Source organism: Zingiber officinale, chromosome 9A (genome assembly GCF_018446385.1).
Source record: "Zingiber officinale cultivar Zhangliang chromosome 9A, Zo_v1.1, whole genome shotgun sequence".
Lineage (NCBI taxonomy): Eukaryota > Viridiplantae > Streptophyta > Magnoliopsida > Zingiberales > Zingiberaceae > Zingiber > Zingiber officinale.
This window is the reverse complement of record NC_056002.1, coordinates 135,632,764-135,660,658: the sequence shown is the minus strand read 5'-3', so window position 1 is coordinate 135,660,658 and position 27,895 is coordinate 135,632,764. Positions and strand designations below refer to the sequence as shown.

Genomic DNA, 27,895 nt, shown 5'->3' with positions numbered 1-27,895 from the left:
TGAGAGTTTAAAATTTAGAATTTAATATTATTCCTATGTTCAAAGTTTATGATTTGAGTTTAGTCACGTGCATAAATTACTTGGTATTTACTACAGAAGCTACTTAAGTAGTGGTTATGCCCTGGGATTACAGTGCAATACATATTGTTATCCAGATACTTATGATTCGAATTCTAGATATGATAAATTTATAGGATTTTTTTCTTCAAATGAGGTATACAATTAAAAGATGCTGAGTTTCTGGGCTACCCGCTGTGAGTCCTTCTCAATTTATCCTATTGATCGATGGAAAATTTTTATGGACCGGATTGATCATTCCAGGTTCGACGTTATCCAACTTGATTAATTATTATTTTTACTTTAGTAGTGATTACAATATCAAAAATTAACTATTTCACTAATATTTTAAATTCTAAATTAAAAATTATAAATATTATTATATTAAAATATTTTTTACCAACTCAAATACAATTTTTATCAAAATTATTTTAAATGAATTAAAATGACTTATTTTTGTAGTTTTTACGCATTTTATTAACTACCAATAGTTTTAGCGTAAGGATGTTATCGAGATAAAATATCGATATATATATATCAAAAGTGTTGTTTCGATGATTTATTTAATTTTTTGCCGATAATAATATTTTGACGAACCCGTTTGGAGTCCGTCCAGCAGACCAGCACAACTCCGTCCAAATGAGATGCGCAGCCCAGAGCGAACCCTAAACCCGGATCGCCTCCCTAGCGAAGTCGCCTCTGTCGCTTGCCTCCCCTCCACGCTCCTTCTATCCTCCTCTGGTCCATGGGGAAGGACGTCTCTGGATCTCCGGCGGAGGCCGCGCCTGGAAGCGCCACCGCCCCCACCACGCTCCCCACCCGACATAACTTAGCTCGCACCTTCAAATATCTAATGGGTTCGTCACCTAATCCTCTCCTTTCTCATTCTATGTCGTATTTTTTTTTTTTAAAATTCTGTTCCCCTGGTTTCAGCAACGCAGTTCTTATCGAGGGGAATCCCGTTTATATTCAATTCATTGATCGTGAGACACCTTACTGCTGCGGACTATGCTGTAATTTTCCTCATCCTAATGCAAGTTCTCTTATTTAATTTATTTTTATTACTATTATTTAGATTAACATGGGCATAAGCAACTCGATCTGACGACCACACTGTATATTCTCCTTATGTTAGCCAATTTCGTCTTTTCAGATGAGCTAAGAAACACTAACTAAAATGTCCGCATAAGAAAGTCAATGTTGTGAGGAATTTGGCATTCATGTAGTTGGTTCTTTTGAATCATGGGGACTTATTTATCAGATTGATAAGCTTAGTTTAATCTATGGATGAATATTGACACTAGTACTATAGCTTAGACGGCCACTGCATCAAGAAGGAATAAAAAAGGTGCAAGCATAATAGTGCATTTTCATTAGCACAGTCTGTTCATTAGCACAGTTTTCAGATATCCAGTTTCAAGCATTTATTTATGTGTTTTAATGTAATTTTACAATTAGAAACATGTATGTCCTGTGTATATGACAAAATAACACTTAACATAATAAAATGTTGAAAAGTTTTAATGTTGTCATCTTCCTTTATTTTGTCTTGATTGGATAATAGTCTAGTTCAAGGAATGTGTACGATGGTTAACAACCTTACTCCATTGTTCCAGTTTTTGTTTTTATTGCCTATTCATCTAGTCCTTTTCTTTTGCTCAATTTTTCTTAATGATCTTTTTTACAGCTTTATGCAGTACAATTCCATCTTTTTGTTACCTCCATATTGTTTCTAAGTCGGGAAGGTTTTCGACGGGCATGCATGCGCACTGATGTTGGAAGGTTCTTGTTTCTTCTTTAAAATCTATCTTGACCAAATCCATCGTATTCATGAAAGAACAAAGTTTTTCTAAAAATAAATTTGGAGTCATTTTTTTAACATGTCTCATTCTGTAAAATTATTTAAGTGCAGTCACCAAGCAAAGCAGAAACAATCTAATTGGTTTTTTATTTAATTAAGAAATATTTATAAGTATTGATAAAACATATAAGGTTGCAGAGAAAGGTTAATCACTAATAGTTGATATTTTCCTTTGTAAAACGCAATGGCAGTCAAAGTTGCCATTTTAGCCTCATAAAATTGTTCAAAATGTCAATTTGTTAATTGAGAGAACATCATTGAACTGCTGAAGGTGATGGTGTATATTTGTTTGCCACTTGGTCATGACCTCACTCCACCCTCTTGGAGAGGTGGATCTGCTCCCATTTATAGTTTTGAACATGGTCGTCAAAAGTGGCCTAATACATATATGGATTGCTTAAGTTGGATTGGTATCGGCATAGATTAATTCAATTTTTCCCGAGAATTCAATCATCTATCATTGGCGAAGAAAGTAGAATTTCTAAGAAATTACTTAGAAATGAGCTAACTGCATTTGAAAATAGATTAAATTGATTTAAACTTGTCAAATAATGAATGAAATAGATCAAATAGGGTGAAAATATGGTGAGGTTCTATCAAACTAAGTTGATTTTGGCAAACTCAACCACTCTACCCAACTCTTTCTACATTTTATCTTGAATACTTGCAAAAACATATAGGAGAGGAAGATAGTGCTTGTTGTTCTTATGTACTTAAATATCTTAGCTCCTCATTGCCAAAGATTTGTCGTGAGATTAAAAAAGTAATCCTGTTGTGCATTTGGTCTACCGGTAAGTAGACCAAATACACATCCATGCTTTCTTCATTCAGTGTTAATCAGAAGCTGCTACTATTGATTGAGAGAGAATACAATACTGATCAATACTGTCTAAAAACCTCTTCTCGATTAAACCCAATATTATGATTACTACTCTATTTTATATACGATATATTGATATCTACTATTATTAATAACTTATATTAATAAATTAGTAGATAATATATTAATATCTAGTATTATTTAATTTTATATTAATAAATTATTGATTCTGTATCAATAAAGACACGATTTATTAACTTTTCGATAATCTTAAAGATATGCATTTAGTTCAAGAAAAGGCGGATGTTATCAAGCCACAAAATTTGAAGATAGAGGAGAATGGGATGCTGCTACTGTCATTATTCTAAAACTTAAGGCACTCTGCTTGGACCTTGTCAAGATGAAATTATCGGTGTCTGTTGTTAAGATGCCATCATATAATTAATTAACAAATATAATATCATTTCATGGATTGCCTTTCCTTCCATCAGGCCATTCTGTGAACATGTTTTCTTTATTGTAGAGATAATGCCTTGAACTACTTATCTTTAATTGCTGCTGTCTTCGTCTACAATTATCCTTAATTTAGAATCCTTTCCTTCTCAATCTCTTTCATGTACTGGTACAATTTGGAATTTACTGATGATTGAAGAATTCCAATTTTGTTGGATGTTACAAAGAGACCACTTACTATTGCAATTAAATGTAACTATATTTAACTTGTTAAATTTCCCCATGCCATATTATCTCAGCTAACCATATTTGCATTAGCTTTAAGTTTATTTTGTTTCTTTATATAAAAGGATGGTAATGCTAGATAGTATTCATGTCATGTAAGATTTAGGTTTTTCGAAACTGGTATGTAGTGTTTTGCTTCAGTTGACTAACAAGTGAAACTATGCACTTATTGATCTTCATCTGCTAAAGTTGGTCCATAGTGAACCAACTAGGTGCCCTGCTTAGTTGGGCCTGTTAGAGTAACTTGTATAGATCTAAGAGTAAATTGTGTATTTACATTATTTTTGTCAGGTTTTTCATGATACTTCATTGAATACCAAAATCTCTAGCTAACGAAGTTTTTGGAAAGAAAAATATCTAAATCTTGAATTGTTATGTATTGCTCCTACCTTTTATTCTCTCTCTCTCTCTCTCTCTCTCTCTCTCTCTCTAATTAAATTTTTGTTCACCTAAAATAAAAGCTCTGCCAAATTACAGCAATAATTCATCGATGGAAGAAGATGCTGCAAGATTATTGAAAGTAGCTTGGCTCACATTCCCAATTGGCATCTTGTTTACTTCTGCAGCCTGTCTCTTTGTGTTTTGGTTTCAGAAGCTCACCTTTTCAGATGCATATGCACAAGCTATATTGATCCATGGTATTTCTTGTCATTTAAAACATTGAACTACTGACTGTTTTTGTACCTGGATGATGTTGATTGATTTTATGAACCAACTCTATTACTGTAAAATTGGCATTATTTTGAGTGATTTTATTGCAAACTTTGCAGTTTCTGTTGATTTATTTTCTTCAGTAAGGTTGTACATAATGGTTCATTATAAATCTTTGGCTAGTGGAGTGTAAAAGTATTCTATATTCTGATAATTGATTCATCAAATACACAACATTAATCATCTTGTTTCTGTGTCCCTTATTAGATAATCTGGTACTAGAAGTATAATTTATGTTACTTAGTAATGATGATGCCTGCCCATGTGCATGTGGCAAAACATATGCATTCCAAATGCCATTATGGTGCTTAGTATTGATGGCTGCCTGGAATGACTCCATGAGTTGTGGTAGTATGAGTTGGTATTGTGACACTATTTAAGGGGAGTAGTAAAGGGTGTTAGCATAGCCAGCTTAAAACCAGTGGAAAGTTTAAGGTCAGCTCATTTTTTGTCTTTGAAACAAATGCCAACTGTTGTCTCATGCTAGCTCATATCCCTCACCTAGGCTTAGTGCTCCTTGCTGCCTTGGCAGGTACACTTTTTTGCTATTGTAGGTCAGTTAGTTAGAAAGAGGCATTGAAATGTTTTTCTTTTTTTTTTTTTTCTAAGAGGACATACTCTAACATCGTAAATCAATTAGTTTTATCCCATCATACTTATGATAAAGACTCTTTTGCTAACCTACCATGACGATGTTTGGTGATATTCTGAAGTAGAGCCATCTTTTGAAGTATTTCATATGTCGAAATGGTATATATCGGTATTTCAAACCTTGCAAACATATATTTAGCTACAAAATTGCCTTTGTTGGAACTAAAGTTTGAAATCTTATTATGAGTTGGGGTATTGCCCCCTAGCTAGAATGAGACGTGCCAGTTATGCCGATGTCGGTGACTATGGTGAGCACAAACCTTGGCGAAGGAAGTGGAAGAAGAGGAGAGTTGCGGGGAGCGAGGTGGAGGAAGAGAATATAGGCAAATGAATAAGGTGGATGTAGTCATGGAAGAATCGAGGCTTTGTCATAAATGAGTAAGAGGCGTTTGTTATAGATGAGAAAGAGGAATTGCAAATGAGGAATGATTTAAGCTTCGCCATAGACATGGAAGAGGCATTTGTCGCAGGCAAAGAAGAATCAAGGCAGAGGAAGAATTGAGGCTTTGTTCATTGTGGTCAAGAAAGAGGAGAGGTGTGTGTTGCAGATGAGGCATTTGTTGCAAACGTGCAAGAATCAAGGCTTGCAATTGAAGGTCGTCGCCGGTGAAGGTGGATGATGAGAATGAGGCATGAACAAGGGATAATCGAGTCTTTGTTGCAAAAAAAGAAGAATCAAGGCATTCGTTATGAACAAAGGTCGTTGCGAATAGGTTCTCAAGAATGTTTCAGTCTCCAACGATTCCACATGTTGATTAGTGGGTAGAATGAGATGTTTTACCCATGTTGACTGACACAAAATGTTTAATGCTATGGTTGGAAAAAATACATAAATCATTATGGTGTGATTGTAATACTCTATATCAATATCTATATAAAATAGTTTCATTGAGAATAATTCCCTTATTACATGGTATCAGAGCTATCACTAATCCCTTCTCATTGAACATCCACTACATGAGTATTTGTTTATGCTCAACAAAATCTCGAGCGTGCTGGAATGATATTGTTTTGGTATTGTGCCAATGTTCTAATGCATGGTGCCAGTGATAAATTGACGGTTGAAGGAGGAAAGAGATGAAGTATTAGAAGGAGGCATTGTTGTATCGAGGTTCAATAATTTACTGGAATGATACATTTCGATCGTTTCACCATAATGCCCGTGCAAGCCCATTGCCTTCACTTCACCTTCACACAGCTGTGAGATCGCACATCCTTCCCACCCCTCCACTTGTGCACTTGCTTTCACAAGTAGTTCCTCGTGTCACAAATGACCCATTGCATCGTTGATGTCTCTCTAGTGAGTGACTTCTCTCCTCATGAGCGACTCCTCTCCTTACATCTACTCGCATTGTTGCTGCCATGTATCCTACTACTACTGCTTCTATTTGATAACAAAATTGACCATCACACAAGAGCTCTAATTTAGTCAACCTATCGCCTGAGTGTGGAATTCCTTTCGCACATAAGAAAAGTTCAATGGTAGTAATTATACGATTTAGACTATGACTGTCATGTGTACATTATGGGTTAAGGTCAGATAAAGCACCTCACTACTCAAGCTGCAGAGATCCTTGAGTCCATTCACCTTTTATGGGAGTAGATGGATCCCCAACTATTGGCTCTTCTATGGTAGTCAGTTGATCCTAGTCTTATGAGCATCTTCCATGGTTATCTTTCGAGATACCAGATATGGATACAAGTGAGAATTCTTTATATGGGTGAAATTTCTCAAGGCTATGATGACATTGGTATTCTATTCTAATTACACCTAGGTTGTTTCTACCTATTGTGGAAAGTTTGTGCATTAGAAGGATATAAGTTACTCATGCATGATTTCTATCCTGGCCACTCGATTTATAGTACCCATGCTGCTCAACTTGGTAATCCTCAACTAACTCAGATGGCTTTAACCATCACAGTCAAGTCATTGAAGAATATTCTAGATTTCTCCAACTTCAACTCGGTTGTTTCTAAGTATATTTGTGGTAATGCATCCATCTTCTCTAATTTTACAACAATGCAGTTCCCTATGTGTATCATAATAGCTAATGGGTCTCACTCATCAGTTAAGCATATACATTGATGATGCTACCCTTTCACTTATGTTTCATTTGCATACAGGATTTTATAGTCTTGAATTCTCATTGGACTGGTTATCTATTAGCAAGCTTACTAAATTGTTCTACCATATTTTATCTCACATTTGTTACTATTTAAGATTTGAGGATCGACCAAGTGATTGACATAGAATAATATAAGGCTCATCTATTAGTTGGAAAGCTTGCATTTTCGTTATGAACTTTATTAGTTGGATGTGTTTGCACGTTCATTAAGTCTTTTAACAGCACCGCCCCTCTCTAGATCTATAATTGTATTGGTCACCTTAATCTCCACCACTTGAAGTGATTTATAGTCTTTCATTCCTTGATTGTGAGTGTTGTCAATTAGGTAAACATGTTAGGTCATCCTTTTTCTAAGAGTGTTCATAAATATGTTTCTGCACCATCTATGTCAATTCAACTTTTGCTTTTAATTATTTTGTTACCTGTTTATCAATGACTATTGTCAAATGGTATGGTCTTTCATAATAAAAGATTGATTTGAATTGTTTTATATATTTTCCACTTTCTATGCTAAAGTTTTTAACTAGTTTAGAACTTTTATCTAAGTTATATGTTGTGAGGATGCTAATGAATACTTTTCTCACTTATTCTAATGATATAACTAGATTAGAACTTTTATCAAAGTTTTACGTAGTGGTGATGTTAAGGAATACTTTTCTCCATGGCTTAGAATCTCATATCGTGCTGAGCAAAATGGTTGAAATATATCATATTGATAGTATACCAAAATTCGATATTACTCAACATAAATAATATCTCATATGCCACTATGTCAATCATGTCTATGAGTATTTTTTCATACCAACACTCAGACTCGTCTTGGTATGCTCAATACAAGATAAAATGAATTGGGATAATGTTATTATTTTTTAGCTATCTTCATATAAGATAATGTCAAAATTGTATATTCTATTTGAAAAATAAAATTTGAATTTAACCATATGATTATATAATTGCGTTATCTTCTTCTTTTATCTTTTTCACTTCCTTCCTATTTCGACCTCCAATTACACCTACATTTGAATGTTAGCACTATATGGAAATCAATTATGGGTTTCACTGAGTCTTTATAGTTAAATGTTATCTAATAGTTCTAGAGATCACCGCAAAGCTCGTTTAGTTGTGAAAGGGTACACACATCTATGGAGTTGATGATCTAGATACTTTTTCTTCAGCCGCCAAGATTATTTGAGTTCGTATATTCCTCTCCCTGACCGCAACTTGTTACTGATTGCTTCATCAGGTTGACATTTAAAAATACCTTTCTTTAATATTTGAAAAAAGTTTATATAGAGCAACCTCTTGATGATGAGGGGAGATTGACCTTGTGTAAACTAAAGAAATCATTATACAGATTGTGGCAATTTTCAAGAGTGTTTGGGAAGTTTAGTTCAACTCTCCATTAGTATGACATAAATAGGATTGTTACAAACCATTCACTCTTCTACCTTGTCTCTTATTCAAGGAAGTGTATCCTTTTTATTGTGTACGTGAATGACATTATTAGTATTGGTGATATGGTGGAATTACACAATTGATTTTTTTTTATTAGCAATTTGAAACTAAAGATTTAGATGTTACTCATCTACTTTTTGGGTTTAAAAATTACTCATTTACAGGGAGATATTTACATTTAACAACATAAGCAGCTACTAGATATGCTTGACGAGCTTATCAGATTCTAACACGAGATTAGGAATAGGAGGGGAGTCATTGAGTGATCTAGGGAAATACATTGACTTGATAAAATATCTTTGTCACCATATCTAACATCTTATTAGGTATTAGTGTGATTAGTTTCTAGATAATCTGTCATGATTATTGAAAATTAGAGAAAAATCCTATGGTACTTTAAGAGTGCTCTAGGGAAATGCTTATTGTTAGCGATCAAGGTTATGTCTAGATTGTAGGCTATTAGATGTAGACTCGTCAAGACTCTCCCATAGTGATGTTCTGTATCTGGTTATTGGAAAAATAAGCATCAGGCAACTGTAGCATCAAGATTGTGTGTGTAGTTTGAATATACAAATCACCCTAGTAATATACAAATTTATTAGGTAAAACATCTTACGATCAAGTAGAATTTACTCCTATAAAGCCATGAAACTTTTCTGTGATAGTTAAACCTCTATGCACATCATTTCGAAGCCTGAATTTTATGGAAGGAGAAAACATATAAAGATTGATTCTTATTTAATTAAAGAAAAAGCGCAATATAATGAGATTGCCAGCTCTAATGATCAATCAGTTTGCTAGCAGGTTGCAGATTGCAAATTTGCTGACCAAATCATGAAGAGGGTTTAGGAATCAATGCATTTGTAACAAGCTAGAGTCTTGGGATCCATATATAAATATATAATTGATGAGGGTGTGTTTGTAATACTTTGTACTCTATAAATAACATTTATATAATGTAGTGAGAGATCAGCTAAGGTTGTTCATTGAGAATAATTCCCCATCACGATCCTTTTATCTTCCTGTGAGCATCATGCCTTTGCTCATGGGCATGATCCTTATCTTGATTTTTGATAGTTTGGTATGTTTATGCTTATTTATTGAAGTGTAAATCTATAAACTGTGATGTTTTCTAGTAGGTAAGTGACAAGCTATCAGAACACAATCCCCCATCTGTTTGGGCCATATTCAAGCATCCAGTTCGATCATGAGTGGCTGCTAAATCAACCTTTAAATTACATATCTTTCATTCACTTAAGTTTTGGGGTGAGTGGTAAGGCAATCAAATTGCATGGATTTTCTTGATATTAGATACTTCATGGTGTTAATTTCTCTTGCCTTTGGTTTTTGAAGGAACAGGATACAGAATGACACAACAAAAAAAACTTATTTAACATATATCCTCAAATTGACCACTAAAATAGAAACAGTAAATTATTCAGAATTTATTTCAGATTGTTTCTATTTTTTTAAGTATGGTTTTCGTGGACCAACTAGCAATGATTATTATGGTAAACATCTTTTAACAATTTCTATTAACATAGAAGAGGTGCATATCCAATCTTTTCAAGCTTCCATAATTTATGAAATTCATTTGATGGATGGATTTTCTGTCTATTTCTTATTTCTGGTGTTTTTAACAAGAACATCTTCCATATGGCAGGACTTGCCTGTATTCTGGAGTTATTGTCAGAACCTGTATATATACTTTCACAAAATTTTCTTCTTCTTAAGCTACGTTTGATAGTTGAAACTGCAGCCACTCTCCTACGGTGTATGACTACCTACATCCTGATTTTTAGAAAACCTAATCTGGTAAGATCATAACTTTCCTCTTGTCCTATACAATATTTATAGATGTAGAAATTAGAAAACACATTATGTGAACTTAATCTTATTTATATGTGTGTGTATCTCTTTCAAACATGCTGTTTTTTGTAGAGAATTTTTCTGATAGTTGTCTCATCTTCAATCTTTTCACTTCATTATCAGAGGTGCACCTAAAATGCAATTTATATCCATTTCTTTTGGGTTTTTTTATTTTCTATCTGATTTATCTGATTCAAAGTGAAGCTTCTTTTCACTTAGATGGAGAAGAATACATTAAACTCATTTGTTTCCTTTTTCCCCGATTGTTTTTACTCATTCTCATTTCTTTGTATCGTCTTCTCTTATAGTCACCTATCTATCTTTCTTTTTGCCCTTTTCTTTTGTGGGCTTGATGAGTTCATTGGGGTGCCATGTTGGCCTAAGCACACATTCCATTTCACAAGTGTGAGTGTGTCCAAACATGTTTAGGAGCTGCATCCCTATTGTAACCTAGCTTTACATAGGCACGCCTAACTAGGGCCATGCACTAACTTTTGCTTCCTACAGTTCGATATATGCAATATTGCGCCTTCAATAAAATCTAGCTTTCACTTTATTTTGCATCAAATATTGGTAGCTGGTGAGCCAACAACTATTGTAGGCTATGCATTAGAGGGAGAGGAGAGTTTTTACTTTGGGTATATCTTTATATGTTTGGCAGCTTGAAGTGAGCCAACTTGCTTTCTCCATTAGTTTTAAAAGAGAAGTCTTTGTTATATACATTGTTGTATTCAATTTTTTAACTTCATGTTTGGACAAGAGAAAGTGAAGGAAAAAAGAATAGCTTATAAGGAATTATATATTTGTAAGAATGAGAAAAACTTAAAAAAATATATAATAGCCAAGAAAGAAGTTAAGAAAGTAATGAGTGAAGCAAAGAATGAAACTTTTGAACGATTATATCAAAAATTAGATACAAAAGAAGGGGAAAAAGACATTTATAGAATAGCTAAAGTGAGAGAAAAGAAGACGAGATCTTATCCAAATAAAATGTATTAAAGATGAATGTAATAGGGTATTAGTAAACGATGAAGAAATAAAAGAGCGGTGGAAGAGGTATTTTCATCAACTTTTTAATAAATGTTTAGATGACCAACTTAACTTAGGTATTTTAAGTAGGTCAAATGAGCATAGAAATTTTAATTTTTATCTAGAATTCAAACTTCAAAATTAGAACAAACTTTAAATGAGATGCACAATGAAAAAGCCGTTGAACCAGATGATATTTCGATAGAGGTATGAACGTGCCTAGGGAAACAATGTATTGCCTTGAAGTCGCTGCAGAGGGGCCGCACCACCGCGGTAGCGCCAGAGTAGTCACGCAATCTCCGCGGCCATGGCTGAGGGGTCACGCAACCCGCGATAGCACCGAAGTCGTGTAAGCTCGCGAGTGATGTCAGATTTCAGATTTTTTTTAATTAAACTTAGATTAATTATTTTAATCAACTCCTAGCTATGATGAAGATAATCTAAAGAGACTTTATTAAACCCTAATAAAATTATCTAATTAATTTTATATTTCATTTATTTTAATTTAAAAATTATAATAATTTATTTATTTATTTATTTATCTATTTTCATATCTTTTTCTTTTTTAAAATATTATTTTTATATTGTTTATTTTTTTTTAAATATTTATGTCAAATATTTTATTTTTAATTAATATATCTTATATTTAAAAAATACCGAAACTATATTGTCACGACACGATACAGTACCAAGATCGTGTCGTTCTGGTCCGAGACCGAAACATCGACATGGGTTAAAATTTTAAACTTTGGTTAGACCTGCTATGTTACATGGAGCTGCATGTTGGGCTATGACTCGAGCACATGAGCAGAAGATGAGAGTTGCAGAGATGAGGATATTAAGGTGGATGTGTGGACATACGAGGATGAACACAATAAGAAATGAGAATATTAGAGAGAAAGTCGGAGTTGCATCTATTGAGGAAAAACTCTGAGAGACACGTTTAAGATGGTACGGACATGTACTTAGACGACCAATAAATATTCCAGTTAGGCGATGTGAAACTATGATAAATATGCATATCAAACGAGGAAGAGGAAGACTAAAAAAAGACTTGGTTAGCAACAATAAAACAAGATAAAATTTATTTAAATATAGATGATGATATAGCAGGAGATAGAGTTCAATGGCGTAAAATGATTCATACAGTCGACTCCACCTAGTGGGATAAGGCTTGGTTGTTGTTGTTGTTGTTTGTACATGAATTCTCCATAGATGTAAGCTTTAGACAAACCTTTTTTTTGTGCTTATTGCCCTTTGTTCGAGGTTGTGACTTGTACTTGTATATGTGAGTAGTGAATTGCTTCTACATGAGAGGCAAAGATTCTAATCATGTGATTTCTTAGTGGATTAATTTTCTTGTGAATTAGTGATATGTCTAAGGGTGCCTTTACCTCTGAGGGAAAAAAATCGTTGTTGAGCCATGTCACAATTTCCCATTTTCATTATATCTCCTTTCTAAAATAAATTAAGCAAGGAGAGTCTCCCCTCTATTTTTAGTAAACTCTTCTTTATATTTTAATAATTTAGATATTGATGAAAGGTTTAGCACCTTCAATATTTGACTACAATATCAACTACACTAAATTAATACCATCTCACGAGAAAATTACATTCAGTGAGGCAAAAATCAAAAGGGTGCTCCTTTTTATTGAAATTGTCAAAAGAGACCTCTTTTTCATTAATCATCAAAAGCCCGCCCCATCCAATATTTTATCTTGAAAATACTCTTGTAGCAACTGTGAGACATAACTTCTACAAGTTGTAACAATTCTGACTTGCAGCTGTTACGTGTGGTAGTCAACTTTGGTTAAATTAAGCTGTGGTCAAATTGCTCCAGCTTGATCAAAATTGTTACCCATAAAATAGTTTTATATCAAAATATTATTTACTAACTCACTTAAAATTGCTCAAACTTGATCAAAATTTCTTCAATTCAATCAAAATCACTTAAATACTGTGGTAGCAATTATGGTTCATAGTTGCTACCCATTGTAGTAGCTATGATATGTAGCTGCTACGATATATTAAGCGATTTTAATTAAATGGGTGATTTTGATCAAGTCTATGTAGTAGCAGCTATGCCCTGTAGTTGCTGCAATAATGTTGGAATAAGGGTATTCTCGAGATAAAATATTAGATGTGGCGTTATTTTGTTTTATTGTTTTTGAAAAGACACCCTTTTGACGACACCAATGAAAGGGGTGACCTTTTGATTTTTGCTCTTAAAAATTCACCACTACCTCCAGAAGGGGTATTTGAGAAGGAGAAAGATAGTAGACATTCGAGTGTGACTCACCGATGAGTCATAGGTCGTGGAGTAAGAACAAAGGTTTTGAATCATGTACATCTTCTTGTTAGCATTCGGATACATTGACTTGCCTTATGTTGTCATTTCCACTGCAAATTGTATTTGTGTGACTTGGCTAAGTCATCAAGTTATTTGCAAGAGCAGAAAGTTTTAATTTGCAACTCAATTAGTATTCACCCCTCTCTAGCAATTTCCTAAAGGTCCTAACATTAAGACCATTAATATATGCATATATCAAGTTTTAAATCTTCTTCAACATTGAAGTTTTATGTTCAATTGAAATGAGACCTGCAAAATTGTATAGCCTCATGCGTTTAAAGTATCATTCTATTTCTCACTTTTGGTCACGGGCTAGAATTGTATAGCTTAACACTATGTTGTGTTGATATTCAATGCACTTGGGACATACATTAAAGTATGCCTAGATGAATTTTGATCATTTTTATTCTTGTAACAATCTTTAATTTAGTTTATTTACTTAAAGAGCAGCTTGGTGCTTGAAGCTCCTGCTGTCTCGGGGAAGGGTCGAACCACATTGGATTTATTATACGCAACCTTATTCTGCATTGCAAGAGGTGGTTTTCACAACTCAAACTTGTGACCATAAGGTCATATAACAATTTTACCGTCAAATCAATGCTCCCCTTCATTTAGTTTATTTACTTGTTAAAATAAAATTAACACTTGGTTAATTAAATCTTATTGTATTAAACATGTTTTAAGATTAGTTTTTAATTCTCTTTCATTTAGATTTTGTACTTCGAATAAGTTTGTATCAATTTTTAATTGAAATAGAAAATGACTTTACTCAATTTTATTTCAATCTTTGTTAAGATTAATTCATATAAGCTCACTCTTGTAATTTTACACTTGTTTACTTGTAAAATTGAAATTATATAAATTAAATAATTAATTAAATTAAATTTGAATTTTGGAGAAATATGCTAAAATTAATAATAATTACATTTATTCATCTTCCCACATGCTGAAATTAGGGGTGTGAAGTAGCCGAGCCGAGCTTGGCTATGTTTAAACTTGTTTATTAAGAATCTTATCGAGCTCAAGCTGCTCGAGCTTTTTATCAAACTCAACTTACAATATATTTGTGCTTATAAATTAGGTTAAACGTTTATCTAATACAAGAAGCACTTATTATTATTATTATTATTATTATTATTATTATTATTAACATATTATGAATAATTTAAGATTATAAAAATTTATAGATAATTTTATTTTTTTATGTATTTAAATAAAAAAAATAAGAAATAAATTCATAATTTAATTTTATACAAGTTAAAAATAAGTTTATTTATAAATTGTTCATAAACGTTAATGAACCAAGCTTACTAGTGTTCAAGCTTGATTATTTTGTATATTTGTTTATTATTGGATGAACATAAACAAGCTTTATTGAATCAAACATCAAGCTTCAAGCTTGTTGACAAACATCGGGTTCATTTACAACCCTAGCCGAAATATGCCAAGGCTTGCCGAGTGTCGGTATGATGGCATAAGCAGGATGAGAGATTATTCATGTTGATCACTATTGGGTTTTCATATTTAATGGAATTGTATAATTTGACCATGCCGAACTTGAAACTATGATACATATAGATCTCAACAAGACATTTGAGTATTACTCACGATGTTACTGCTTGTCTTACTTGTGTTCCTAGGATCTTTAAAAGATTTTTCCTACACAAATTAGATCTTTGGCAATGTTTTTAAATGCTTAAACAATCATGATATTAGTAAATACTATGTTTTGATATTATAACTCCAGAAATGATACCTTATACCTTAGAATGCAAGGTTTGATAATTTTCAAATTCAAAAAATACATCTTGAGAAGTTCCTTCTAGATGATTTCTTAGAAGATAATGATGCAATAACATATGCAGTAAACATAATTAACTATATAAAGTATGCTGGTATACATGACAAGATTTTATTTGTTAAGACAAAATGATGTTTAGATCTAGCTGTGATGTTTGATGGATTGACAAAATGATGCATAACATTTTTTTTGTATGATTTAAATTGAGTTTGCAGGGTTATTATTAGATTTTAGAAATTGAAATGATGGATTTCATAGATCCAGTGTGGTACTGTGAGGAGCTTTGAACTCATGGATGAAGCTTGAAGATAGAACCCAAGACCCATGTAATGTATTGTTGTAACCTTGGGTTTGTTTTTGGGTGGATTGATGGATTGATGTTTTGATAGCCTAAGCAGATATTAAATTACTTAGAGATTGATTTCTATTGAAGCCTCGTGACTTAACTGTGTTTCGTGGCCTTACTTTTGTCGACAATTTTTATTTTCAGACTGTAGGATAGCTTATGAGGCTATAAACTAACCGAAGGGTCTGCCTAGACTGCATTGGAGTGCTAGTTGACTAGAAGGCTAGTTGTGGAATAAAATGTTACTATTTGAAGAGTGGTTCTGGTTGTGCTTCTTGCTATCAAGTGCTCAAATTATATCTGAGAGCTTACATCAAGAGCAATGCTTCAATTCATTTATTCAAGCTCTATCAATAACTGTGTTCCTTTTCGCTTGCTTCATTTCATCTCTTAGGGAGATTGTGAGGAGTTGTTTAAGCTCTCATGCTTATCTTGTGATTCTTGTCGAGTCTTCTATTTCATTTCCATGTTGGTTTGTGCATTTAAAGAGTTCTCTAGCTTTTGAGGTCTTATCTTTGAGTGAAGTCCCATTGATTTGGTCAAGCTGTTTTTAGTTTGTGAGGTATCATACTCGATTTGTAGAGGCTTACTACATTGCCTTATTTATAGGAAAAAAAAAGACAGCCCGGTGCACGAAGCTCCCGTCATGCAGGGTCCCGGGGAAGGATCCATTGTACGCAGCCTTACCCTGCTTTTTGCAAGAGACTTTATTTATAGAAGTTAGTAAAAAATTGACAGTTACACACTTGGCGCATTATTGACTGAGTAGAAGCAGGGTCTCAAAATCTCATTTTATTATTGTGTTAGCATTATGTCTATTTCTTATTTATTTCAGCTACATTTATATTGATTTTCATATTTTGATGACACATGCATACTTGAATTTGACTATTATATTTATGTTTTGAGCCTTGCAAAAAATCTTGAGAAAAGTTAACCATCTATTAACCCCCTTTTAACTGATTTGGTCCTACATTATTTTCCATTGTATGTTTCTACTTTTTTTGTTTCTCTTCCTCTTCTTTGAAGTTATCATATTCAAATGGTATTTTTCATTGTTGATTTGGCACCAATTTTAGGATAAGTACCTTATAGCTATTTCTCATTGTTGCACCTTACTTTCTAAGAAACTCTTGCTAATGCTTGCAGGAAAAGGGGATTGTATTTGCTTTATCTCAAGCTTCCTATGGTTCCTGCCTCTTGTTGGGCTACTGGGCTTATTTTCTGCTCTCCCGCACTGTTAGATATTCTGATCTTTTTCCCTTTAGGTTTGACATTTTCATTTGCAAGCTCTATTATTGATAATTATTCTGTTCAAATATAATAATTGTTGAATCTTAACCTGAAATGCTGTCAGAATTTCAAACTTTTACTTTGACAACTATCTTCTGAAGATGTGCTTATTGTTCACTGGGCAATCTTTTCAAAAGTTGATTCTACAAGAAGGGGAAAAGATGGTACTAGTATGGTTGGATACACCATATAACCAAGCTGTTTATGGGCTAGTTGATAAATTAGGTACTCATCTACTTGATAAAAAAAAAACTAAGTTCCTTGACAAGCAGGTCTAGTACCCATTGTAGTTTTATTGAATATTTGAGATCGGTATGTAAGCTGCCTTTAAACATAGCTATAATGCAGGAAGTCTAGTTGTGAGAATGATATTTTTACCTTTTGAGGAGAGCTCCTTTTCTACATTTGCCAAGATGGCATCAGGTCAGCATTTTCAAAACTGAAATTGTCACTGTATTTTTTTTCTTGAGTACCTCATCAATGACCATTTTTTCCCATTATATTGCGATTATCTATGATCTAGATTTATATAACAAAAAATCATATTATTCACTGTCCGTTGGTTCCTTGGTGCCTCATCAATTTTTCCAGTTGAGAGTTCTCTACTGGAATGGATCCTTGGTTCTTAGGGCCTTGTGTTCTGGAAATAACCTTAGGAAATTACATATATTTGATCCTTAGTACCCATTTTGATGGGAGTTCCATATTGTGCATGTTCAGTCCTTTGGATTTAATTTAATAATACTGTAGCACTACTATTTGCTACTCTAACCAAAGATGGTATAAGATCATATAATTTGATACCTCCAAGTTTTCATTCTTTTTTTGTTTTCATTCACTTATATTGGGCAGTAGAGTTGATGACATTATCCATTATCCTTGCCTCTGCCAGCAAGACAACTCAGAAATGCATGAACTGCATACGATTGATAAAAGTATCAGTTTCAATTTTATATCATTGATAATGAAGATGTGCTAAAGGTCTGGAGCACATATTGGTTTGTTGCACAACTATAATTTATCACTATTACGTTAATGATTTTTACAAATAACTTAGTTTGCTCCCATAATTGTTTCTATCCCGCTAGCTTGTTAGTTTTTTGCGGTAAGATGAAGAAAATTTTAGGTGGCCTTGTTGCCAACCTTGGCTTCCATAGGTTTCTTCCTGTCACATAGACAATTCTCAAGGTTTTTTTTTTGCTGCTTCTATAGTATTTTAGTCGCTATTGACCAAAGTTTAAAATCTCATACCGTATTGGAGCTACTTTATGACTATAATAATATAATTTGTATATTGTGTTGTGTTACCACTTTGGCATGATTCCAAAACTAAACTCTAATAAGTTTTAATCCTATATTCCTCATCCATTCTTGTTTACTATCAAATATGCCTTTAACAATTTTGAATACATAACAACCATCAAACATTTATCCCACTAAGTGGTGTCAGCTATATAAAACTTCCTACGCCATTCGATTCTATCCCCTACTATATACTCATTTATATTTAAAAGAATTTTACCCAATTTTATTGTTGCTAAGCAAGTCTTCATGGGTTTTCTCTTTCTTGATTAATGTCTGTATTTATTATGTGGTCGTATATCACCTAATTTGAGCATTTATTGATTGCCTATGTATATGTTTATATCACAATTTTCTCATCTAATGTTCTCATTTTTTATTTTATCCATTTCGTATATTCGCACATCCACTTTAACATCCTCATTTTTGTGACTCTCATCATCTGCTAATGTGCTCGCTTGATAGTATAACATTAAACTTCATATTACATAATCGTTTTTTTTTAACTATTAAGTTTTGGAGGTGTCTTATGATCACAAAGAACACCTAACACCCTTCTCCATTTCAACCATCTTGTTTGTATTTAATGTTAAATTTCATGTCGACTACTCCATCCTTTTGTAAAGCAATCCTAGATACTTAAAGTTCTCAATTTTATATAACTCGTTATTTCTTATCCTACCATTTCCTTGCTACGTCTAATATTATTAAATTTAAATTTTATATATTCACTCTTTACTCTACTAAGCCTCTTTTACTTCTAGTGTTTTTTTGTTATGATTCAAGCTTAACATTTACTCCATGTGGCTCACCAAACAAAACAATTTCAACCGCAAACAATATGCACCTTGGTAATTTATCTTGGATGAATCTAATGAGTTTATAATCTATAAAAATATATAAATTTAGAGTTGATTTTTGGTGAAACCTTATCTTTATAAAAAATGCTTCGGTTGATGTGTCTGGAGAGATAATTGTTGAGTTGTTATACATTTTTGAACAAAATAAAAATCAATTTCCATATGTTTTGTATCTGCATGAAAGATTGAATTTGTTGTAAAATATATGACTCCAATATTGTCATACTAAATTTTTAATACAACTTTGGACGCAAGTTCAGAAAGAAGTGATTGAAGTCAAATAATTTTAGACGTTGTATTAGCTATAACTTTGTATTCAGCCTCGGTGCTTGAACGAGATATTGTAGGTTACTTTTTCGAATTCCATGATATAAGGTTTCGTCTCGGAAATATTGCATATCCACCTTTGAGATAATGACGTATTCTTCACACCTTCCTAATTTTATTGAGTAGGAGTATGCATGAAATGACAAGCACGATTTAAAGTAATATCAGGTTGTGTGATAGTGACATATTATAAAGTTTCAATAATGCTTCGATATATTTGGGGATCAGACATAGCAAGAGAGGATGAAGATGTAGAGAAATTGTTTAGAGCAATTGGTGTGGAGACCAAACGTGCTCCATCCATTTTCGGCCTTTGAATAAGCCAGTAATATATTTGTTTTGAGAGAGGAGACATCCTTCATCATGTGGGTCCTTCATCATGTGGGCATGATAAGTTTAATACCAAGGACGAAACGAGCATTCCTAAATCTTGAATAGGAAATTTTTAATCGAGAAGACTTAATCCAGTTGGGCTGCCCTTGTGATCATTGATAGTTATTAAAATATCTTCCACCTAAATAAGAAAAAAAATATCATAGATCCATCATTATATTTGTAGAATAGAGAAGAGTTGTCTTTAATCCAGAAAATACTTAAGTTTGTAATCAATTAGATAACCTATAAAACCATGCACGAGGAGCTTATTGAAGACCATATATAAGATTTCTTTAGTTGATAAACATGAGATGAAAATTGTGGCTGGATAAACCCAGGTGGTTACTCAATAAATACAGTTTCGTCAATATGACTATGAAGAAATGCATTAAAAACATCTAATTGTTGTACAGGCCAATTAGAACTAAACTATCGACAACAGTAATCTGCCAGATGTAATTTTGATGAGCTAAAGGTGTCATTGAAGTCAATACCAAGTTGTTTGCTAAATCCTTTAGTTACAAGTCGAGCTTTGTGCCGTTCAAGAGAACCATCAGCTCGATGCTTAAGACGGAAGACCTATTTAGAGCCCACAACATTCATAGAGGGAGTGTGAGGAATTAGACTCCTTGTTCCATTACGAAGAAGTGTATCAAATTTTGTAGTCATTGCACTATGCTAATTTGAATCCGTGTTTGCTTGTAAAAAATAAGTTGGTTCAACATATTTTGAAGAGGTCACTAGAGCTCGTGGAAGAGGATATTGGGTTGCCATTGGTGTGCATCGTACATAGATGTCACTTAAGGGAACCATGCGACAAGGAACATCATCATCCAAGTCACTTGTTAATGGAGATGATGAAGTAGATCAACGGGCTTGCATTATCTGAGGATCTAGATATAGAAAACATATTATCTTTGGCTAGTTAGGCTTCCGAGATTGGACATGGAATGGGTTCAGAATATTATCCCTTGTGCATCTTGCTCTTGTTGAAGTAGCCACTTGAGGTGATTCCGATGGTATAAGGGAATTATTATAGAGCTCTAGAGCAGGACTTAAGATGTCATCACTTCTGATATTAATATCTTTTCAAGTTGAACAAATCAGATGTCTTAGATCCGGTACAATATTAGGTGGTAATAGGAATGTGCCACCTGTAGCTAGAGGATTGAAAAATCTGCTGAAAAAGGGGATAGAGACTCATCAAAAGTAACATGTCATGAAATATATAATCGTTCAGTTGGTATATGCATATTACTATAACCAAGAAAAATACATAATGATGAACGAGAATCAAGTTTGCGTTTAGAGTAGGGGCGTAATTGCGGATAACATGCACAATTAAAAAATCGAAGAAAAGTGTAGTTTTTCCAAAGGGCATTTGTGATTGAGTAATGAGGTAGGCTTCATCCCAAAATTTACGCGGAACTGATGCATGATAGAGAAGAGCTAAGGTATTTTGCTCTAGAGTGTGAGTGCAAGAGATTCAACGGACAATTCAACAAGAGACAAGATGACGATGAAGTGCTTGATATTCGCCTCCAAAATCAGAATGAAGAGAAAGTATTTTGCAATTAAAATATCGTTCAACTTGTTTTTGAAAATGACAATAGAGCTAAGTATGTTTACTAAAATGATCAATGAAGGTAATATAATATAGGAAACTTCAGTAAGACTAGGTGTAGGGCACTAAACATTTGAATGAATTAGTTCAAGTGGAAAATTAGAAACACAGTCGGATGAAGAGAAAGGTAATTTATGACTTTTAGATTCCATGCAGATCTTACTAGAATGAGATATAGAGAAAGTAAAGGAAGTAGGTAAATCGTACTTATTTATGATCGACTGAACAATATGAAGGGAAGGATGACCAAGTCGGGCATGCCAAGTTGGTTTATTTATGTGTTCACCCGTAAAAGCTTTAATTGAAGAATTTTGAAGATAGTAAAGGACATTTTTTATTCCATCATGAGACACGGTTGTATTTATTCTTTTATCTTTTATAAGATAATGGTTATTATGAAATTCAAAGAGACCTTGTTATCAAGACAAAATTGACTTGTGGAGAGAAAATTTTATGAAATAGATGGAACATGAAAGATGTTGCGCATGTGAAAAGTATGATCGGATAAATGAATGTATGTGCTTCCAAGATTAGTAATTTGTAAACCTGAGTTATCGCCTACTTGCACCATATTTGAACGATAGTACAACAGTACTTTTGTAAGGATATTATAATCTAATATGACATGATGAGTTGGCTTCAGTGTCAATATACCATTTAGTAGATAAAAACTCTAGTGATTTACCAAGAATAGGTCTAGACGACAGTACTTTAGGATAAGTACATGAAACAGTTGATTGTCTTAAAGTTGAAGGATCATCGATGAAAGTTGTGTCGAATCTTTTGGGACATTGAATATCAATATGTCCAATAATTTAGAGATAGATTTGACATCTTCAAATATCTGACATCGAAAATGAAAGCAAAAGGGAAAAAGAAAAGGAGAGAAGATAAAAGCAAAAAGAAAAGGAGAGAAGAAAGGAAGAGCCAGGCAGAGCAAAAAAGAACAAAGGCTAAAGTTTTTTTTTTTTTTTTCCTTTTTGCTTGCTGGAAAAGAAAGAAAAAGAAGAGGGGAAAAAAATTGGAAATAGAGAGAGCTATTGTAATGCGGCTAGAAAAAGTCAAAAGGAAAACTGCACCAACTCCACCAACCTGTTGAACATTGCTTACGGCGGAAGAACTATAAACACTAGTTTTCAGAAGTGATGGAAACTGCAACAGCGAAATTTGAGCCTTTCCAAGATAAGACAATGACACTCGAGTTCGAGAGCAGTGATTGATGTCCGTGCAGAGATGAAGGGCTGCAAGGAAAGGGGATGGATGTTGAGAAAAGAATAAGAGAGGAGATTAATTGCTGGTGATGTTGCGTGTAGTGAAGGAAGAAGAGCTATGACTCTGATACCATATTAGAAAAGTAATTGGACAGAAAGTGGGAAAGATGAAAATAATAAATTTATGGAATTGTTTATCGAGTCTCTTATCTTAACACTCTTTGTTGAGAGAAAACATAGATATATAGTTGAAACTGCCTTAGTTCTTCTCTGTCATGCATCAGTTTTGCATAAATTTTGGGATGAAGTTGTTTGTATTGCAGAGTATTTTATAAAATCTATTCTAATAACTATGTCTTAATATTAATTCAGCTTGACACGATCATATTGGATAATTCTCTTTTAATGGGTACAATCATCTTTTCATTCTACATCTCATAATAATTGTAATACTTTTGAAGTTTAAATTTTTTTTGATAAAAATTTAAATTTCAACACTTCTCTTATCTGCTTAAATTACCTAAACTAGGTTGGTCACCTAAACGTTCATTAAAAAATGAATAAAAATAGCTCTTCCGTGGCTTCTTTATTTCCTCATCTTTCACTAGTACGATTCATTTTTAATGCAAACAATTTTGAATAAACATGCTGAAAAAAAATACTAGAAATTACTTGAATGCATTTTGAAACATGCCGAATGTGGATATGGTATGATCCTCATTGGGTATGATCAACACAAAGCAATTGTCCATGCCGATATGTATTTGAATTTGTTAATTTGTCAATACTGCCCTTCCCAACATGATATGGAATCTCAAACCATGCTATTGATTATATCCATACTTCACTATTTACAAATGTGCTACTTTTTGAGAATTGATTTACATATCATCTAATTGTCTCTTTGCACTTCTAGGAATTTAAATTTTGTATTAGAAGATTATAGTTTTTTATAAGTAAGATATCTTTCCTTACTAACAGGCCAGTCTTCTCAAAGGATTGTCAGGTTAGGGAATTCCCTGATGGAAGCTCTCAAGCTTGTTATGTTGATTGGTATGGTCTAGTTCATTTGCAGCTACTTTTTGTGAATTCTAGTCTCTCTGATTAGTGTTCGGATTTAATTGTTTAACGCTATGCTGTTTGTGACCAATTTTTGTTGATAATTTCCTTCCCCTTAGAAACTCAAGTTAAAGCAGTTTTTATTTTGAATGAGGAAAACTTGTCACTTCCTGGAGTCGAGGCTAACCTGATTGATGTTTTAGTATTTGCATCAAATTCTTTTTTCATCTTCCAGGTAAAATAAAGGAATATTAGGAATTCAATATAAGACCGTAGGAACATATAATCTTGTCAATTTGTAAGCTTAAGATGGATGTCATCATCCATACTAGTGCTGAAAATGTTGATATTGAATGAACTTTTCTGAATGTCTTAGAAAAAAAATCAGAAGCCTTATTGTAGGAGAAATTGTAAAAATGAACCATCCAAATAAGTGAATTTATCTCTACCATGTGCTTAAGGACCACATTTTTCATGTCCAAATATCAGATGAATGCTTACCATAAAGTGATTCCAAAGACAACAGTTAAGCTTTTTGAAAATTAGAATGCTTATTTCGTACAACACTTGTTGTACAGTAGAGTGGACGCTAATATAATCTTCCTCAATCCTCATACTTTATGAACTCTTAGCATCTATTGCATGTTAAGTGCTTCAATTTTCCCACACTACAAATTTAGCTGCTAAGTTGGATCTTAGTAGTGCTTATCTGCTGTTTTAGTTTTTCTATTAATGGTTGCAGGCCTTTTGGTGATGGCATTTGGTCCAAGCTATTCATATACTCTGATAAGACTTCTTTATGGGAGCAAATGGAGTGATGGAGAAGCACCAGCTGCTCTCCGTTATTATTTCCTTTATGTTGTTACCTTAGCTATGAATGGTTGGTAATTCATTTATTACACAAATGAATTGTTTCCACTTCCTACATTCTGATAACTGTGATATTATATGTCGTCGCCTTCTTGTGCTTAAGCCCTTCACAACTCAGATAGCTAATTTAACTGAACTTCACAGAAAAGAAAAATGTTGCCATGCAAAACTTACTGGGGACTATTACAGTCCTAACACTAGTGAGTTGACTGTTATATATTTACATCTTTATTTAGTTTGATACTTCATTGTACTTATTGAAAAAAACAAATTTCGATAGAAATTTTAAGTTATTTTAATTATAAGTGGCTATGCACTTATTTCTTTAATGTTTTGCATTTCTTTCACTCCTTTTCTTTTGTCTTTTTCTAAAATCCAGTAGTACAAAGTATGATCATTTGCACATGGCATATATTTATTAACATACAAGGATAGACAGTCCATAATTATTGTTCAACAACTATTGCTTTTGTTCAACAAGAATCATCACATCTGGAAAGTCAATTATAGCCACTATAAACATGCAAATTCTTGTTAAACCAGTGGCACACAACAAGGTTGCTTAAATTTTGTCATCAGTGAGCTTCATTGAGCATTTATTAAGATATGCCTCAGCTCAAGTTTCAGAACTTTTTTTTTCTGTGCTTTTTCTTGACCGTTAAAAGTTTGTACTAGCATCACAACCTAAGGTTTTATTTACCTTTCAACATTGTGTAACCTGTATATGAATATTTTAGATATTGTTAGACTCATATCTTAAGTCTTGATTTTGCTGACGGTTATAGTTTTCTTATTGTAGGAACATCGGAAGCTTTTCTTCATGCAATTGCTAATGAGAGACAAATTCAGAGGTCAAACAATCTAATGTTTGTATTCTCTGGTATCTATGTAGCACTAAACATCATCATGGTTCGATCTGCTGGAGCAATTGGCTTAATTGCTGCTAATTCATTAAGTATCCTTCATAACGAATTTCCTCCATCAATGACAGTTTGCTCACTTGGATGCATTACTTTTTTATTCAAATGTAAAATGGACAAAAGGTGCTACCTATTATGTGTTAATGTTCCTTTTTGAACAGTACTATACCACCTTTCATTTAGGAGATGATGCATGTAAATTTCAATTGCAGTCCACGCTGATGTTTTTTAAGAGCAAGGGAATACCCTCCTAGATCAAAGTAGTTTAAACTTTTGTTCTAGACTTAGAAAAAGGATATTCTTCTCAAATTGCAATCTAGTGCACTGCATGACAGCACAAAAGAATATAGGCTTTTACTGCTCAAATGAGGCAGTTTTACTTAGTAGGGAGCTTGACCATGGGGGATGTGAGAGGATTGACAATGCAGCATTGCCTTACCAGGCAGATATTGCCTAAGCCATAAGTTTCTTATTAAGTGTGGTGAAATCATGTGGATAGACTGATCTGCAACAAGATGCTTCTAGCATTATACCAATGTTATCTAAAAGATGCTATCTTTCATTTTTTTGTATTTGCAAAGTATATGCAGGAATTCAGTCATTATACTCATGAAATGTTAAGCAAATATCCAACTAATTCCAATTAGTCCTATAAAAATATTGAACTGCTTTGTGCATTTGGATTAACTGGATTGATTTTTTTTCCTTAATCATCACTAAGATATGTTTTCAAGGATAATATACTCTTTAATATTTATCAACAGCTATTTCCAGGTTTGTGGGATCTTTTAAAATGTTGGCCTGACATTATTTTGTAAGAATTTTTGTTGTCAATTAAATGATCGTTTGTAACTTATTGAACAGGTTTCTCCTTCATTCTCCCTTTTACGGTGCTTGCCTTCTGGATGGGAAATTTTACTTCTTTCATGCATAATAACACTCGTATCTGAGAGAGTGCTCTTGGATAAGGAGAACTTTTGGCAGACTCTTCCTGTACACCTAGCCATTGGTTTCACATGTTTCTGCATATCATCTATAGTCATGTACGTGTTTTCCCCTTCTCCTGTTATGCCTTCTGTGGATCTTGAAAGAAACCACACCTTTCTGTGGTGCTACTTGAGTATTGAATGATACATAATATTATCGATGGAACAGTTATAGGCGCGAGAAGCAGTTTATCAAGAAAATCATAGGTATGCATAAGCATATTGACTGAAAGAAACAGATGATGTTGGCTCTGCCGGTTATTGCTTCAAGTAGCTTCGATGTGGGTACATGTTTTCTTTCTTCTTATTTCTATTTGAATGAGATACTAACTGTTGGACTCTACATTTGCAGTCTTATCAATGAATGACATGATTCTCCTGATTGTCTTCGTAAAGATCACATTGGCTATGTGATCCAACGCAACAGGTTCATTTGATCTTTGGAGGTTCACGGTAAAGTCGTGTTTGTACTTGGACAACTAATAGAAAACGAGAGTAATGGCAGACTTTCCGAGTTTTCTTCATATGGCTGGTGAGGGATAAATTTCTGATATCTTGCAGTAATGTTCTCTCGTGTCACATAGTGCCAGATATCTTTAGGAAGAGAAGTTTCTATTTATTGATGTATATTGAAGGCAGTCTTGTCTATAATTTTCAGATTTTAAATTCAACGTCTATATCTTAGTTGTCTTGTCAATTTCAGCATTCATTCAATATAGATTTTGACAGGTGAGGATTCGAAATTAGAACATTTGTATGAACCAAGAGAATTCAAAATTCGAACATCTGTATGAACCAGGAGTTTTTGTATCAGGCTTAATGTGTCTAGCCAATTGATATGAAAATATGAGTTGATTAGTGCAGTCAACTGGAATTCAAATAGAACGTCTACAGGATTTGATGGAGCAGCAATGCCGACTGGAGGCAACTAGGCAGTTGATTGTCGAGCATCGGGCAACAATGGTAACAAATCGAGATTCGCAACTATAAAAGAGGAAGATGAAGTGAGATTGAAGGATACTGTTCTCTGAAAATTTTCAAGCACTCCAGAACTTTATTGTAATTTTCTTTGACTTACTTTGTGTTCCATTGTAAACTCCAAAGTGATTAGATATTTCGGAGGTGATCCAACTGAATAATCGATAGGTAGTGTAGAAGAAGATGCAGCTGCCGAATCATGTTAAATCAAGCTGTTTAGTTTGTGTTTTCATTTTTTTTCCACTGCATTTTGTTTTAACTAATTGGTTATAAGAA

The 27,895-nt window shown here is 33.4% G+C and overlaps 1 protein-coding gene across 4 annotated transcripts; it reads left to right on the top strand.

Moving 5' to 3' along the window:
• The first annotated feature begins 619 nt into the window (after nucleotides 1–619).
• LOC122021106 (protein RFT1 homolog) lies at nucleotides 620–27,486 on the top strand. 4 transcript variants are annotated; one of them, XM_042579190.1, is made up of 16 exons: nucleotides 620–914; nucleotides 991–1,070; nucleotides 1,745–1,839; nucleotides 3,954–4,114; nucleotides 10,083–10,234; nucleotides 16,964–17,082; nucleotides 17,172–17,332; nucleotides 17,456–17,530; nucleotides 23,788–23,859; nucleotides 24,608–24,745; nucleotides 25,535–25,690; nucleotides 26,377–26,429; nucleotides 26,520–26,698; nucleotides 26,811–26,922; nucleotides 26,994–27,173; nucleotides 27,371–27,486. In XM_042579190.1, the coding sequence occupies exons 1-14, from the start codon at nucleotides 803–805 to the stop codon at nucleotides 26,869–26,871; spliced, it is 1,614 nt and encodes a 537-aa protein (XP_042435124.1). In that variant the 5' UTR covers nucleotides 620–802; the 3' UTR covers nucleotides 26,872–26,922; nucleotides 26,994–27,173; nucleotides 27,371–27,486. The 4 variants fall into 4 exon arrangements, with proteins under 4 accessions (XP_042435124.1, XP_042435123.1, XP_042435125.1 ...); XM_042579189.1 differs by having other exon boundaries at nucleotides 26,994–27,486; XM_042579192.1 differs by lacking the exon at nucleotides 1,745–1,839 and having other exon boundaries at nucleotides 857–914; nucleotides 26,994–27,486.
• The last annotated feature ends 409 nt before the right edge of the window (nucleotides 27,487–27,895 follow it).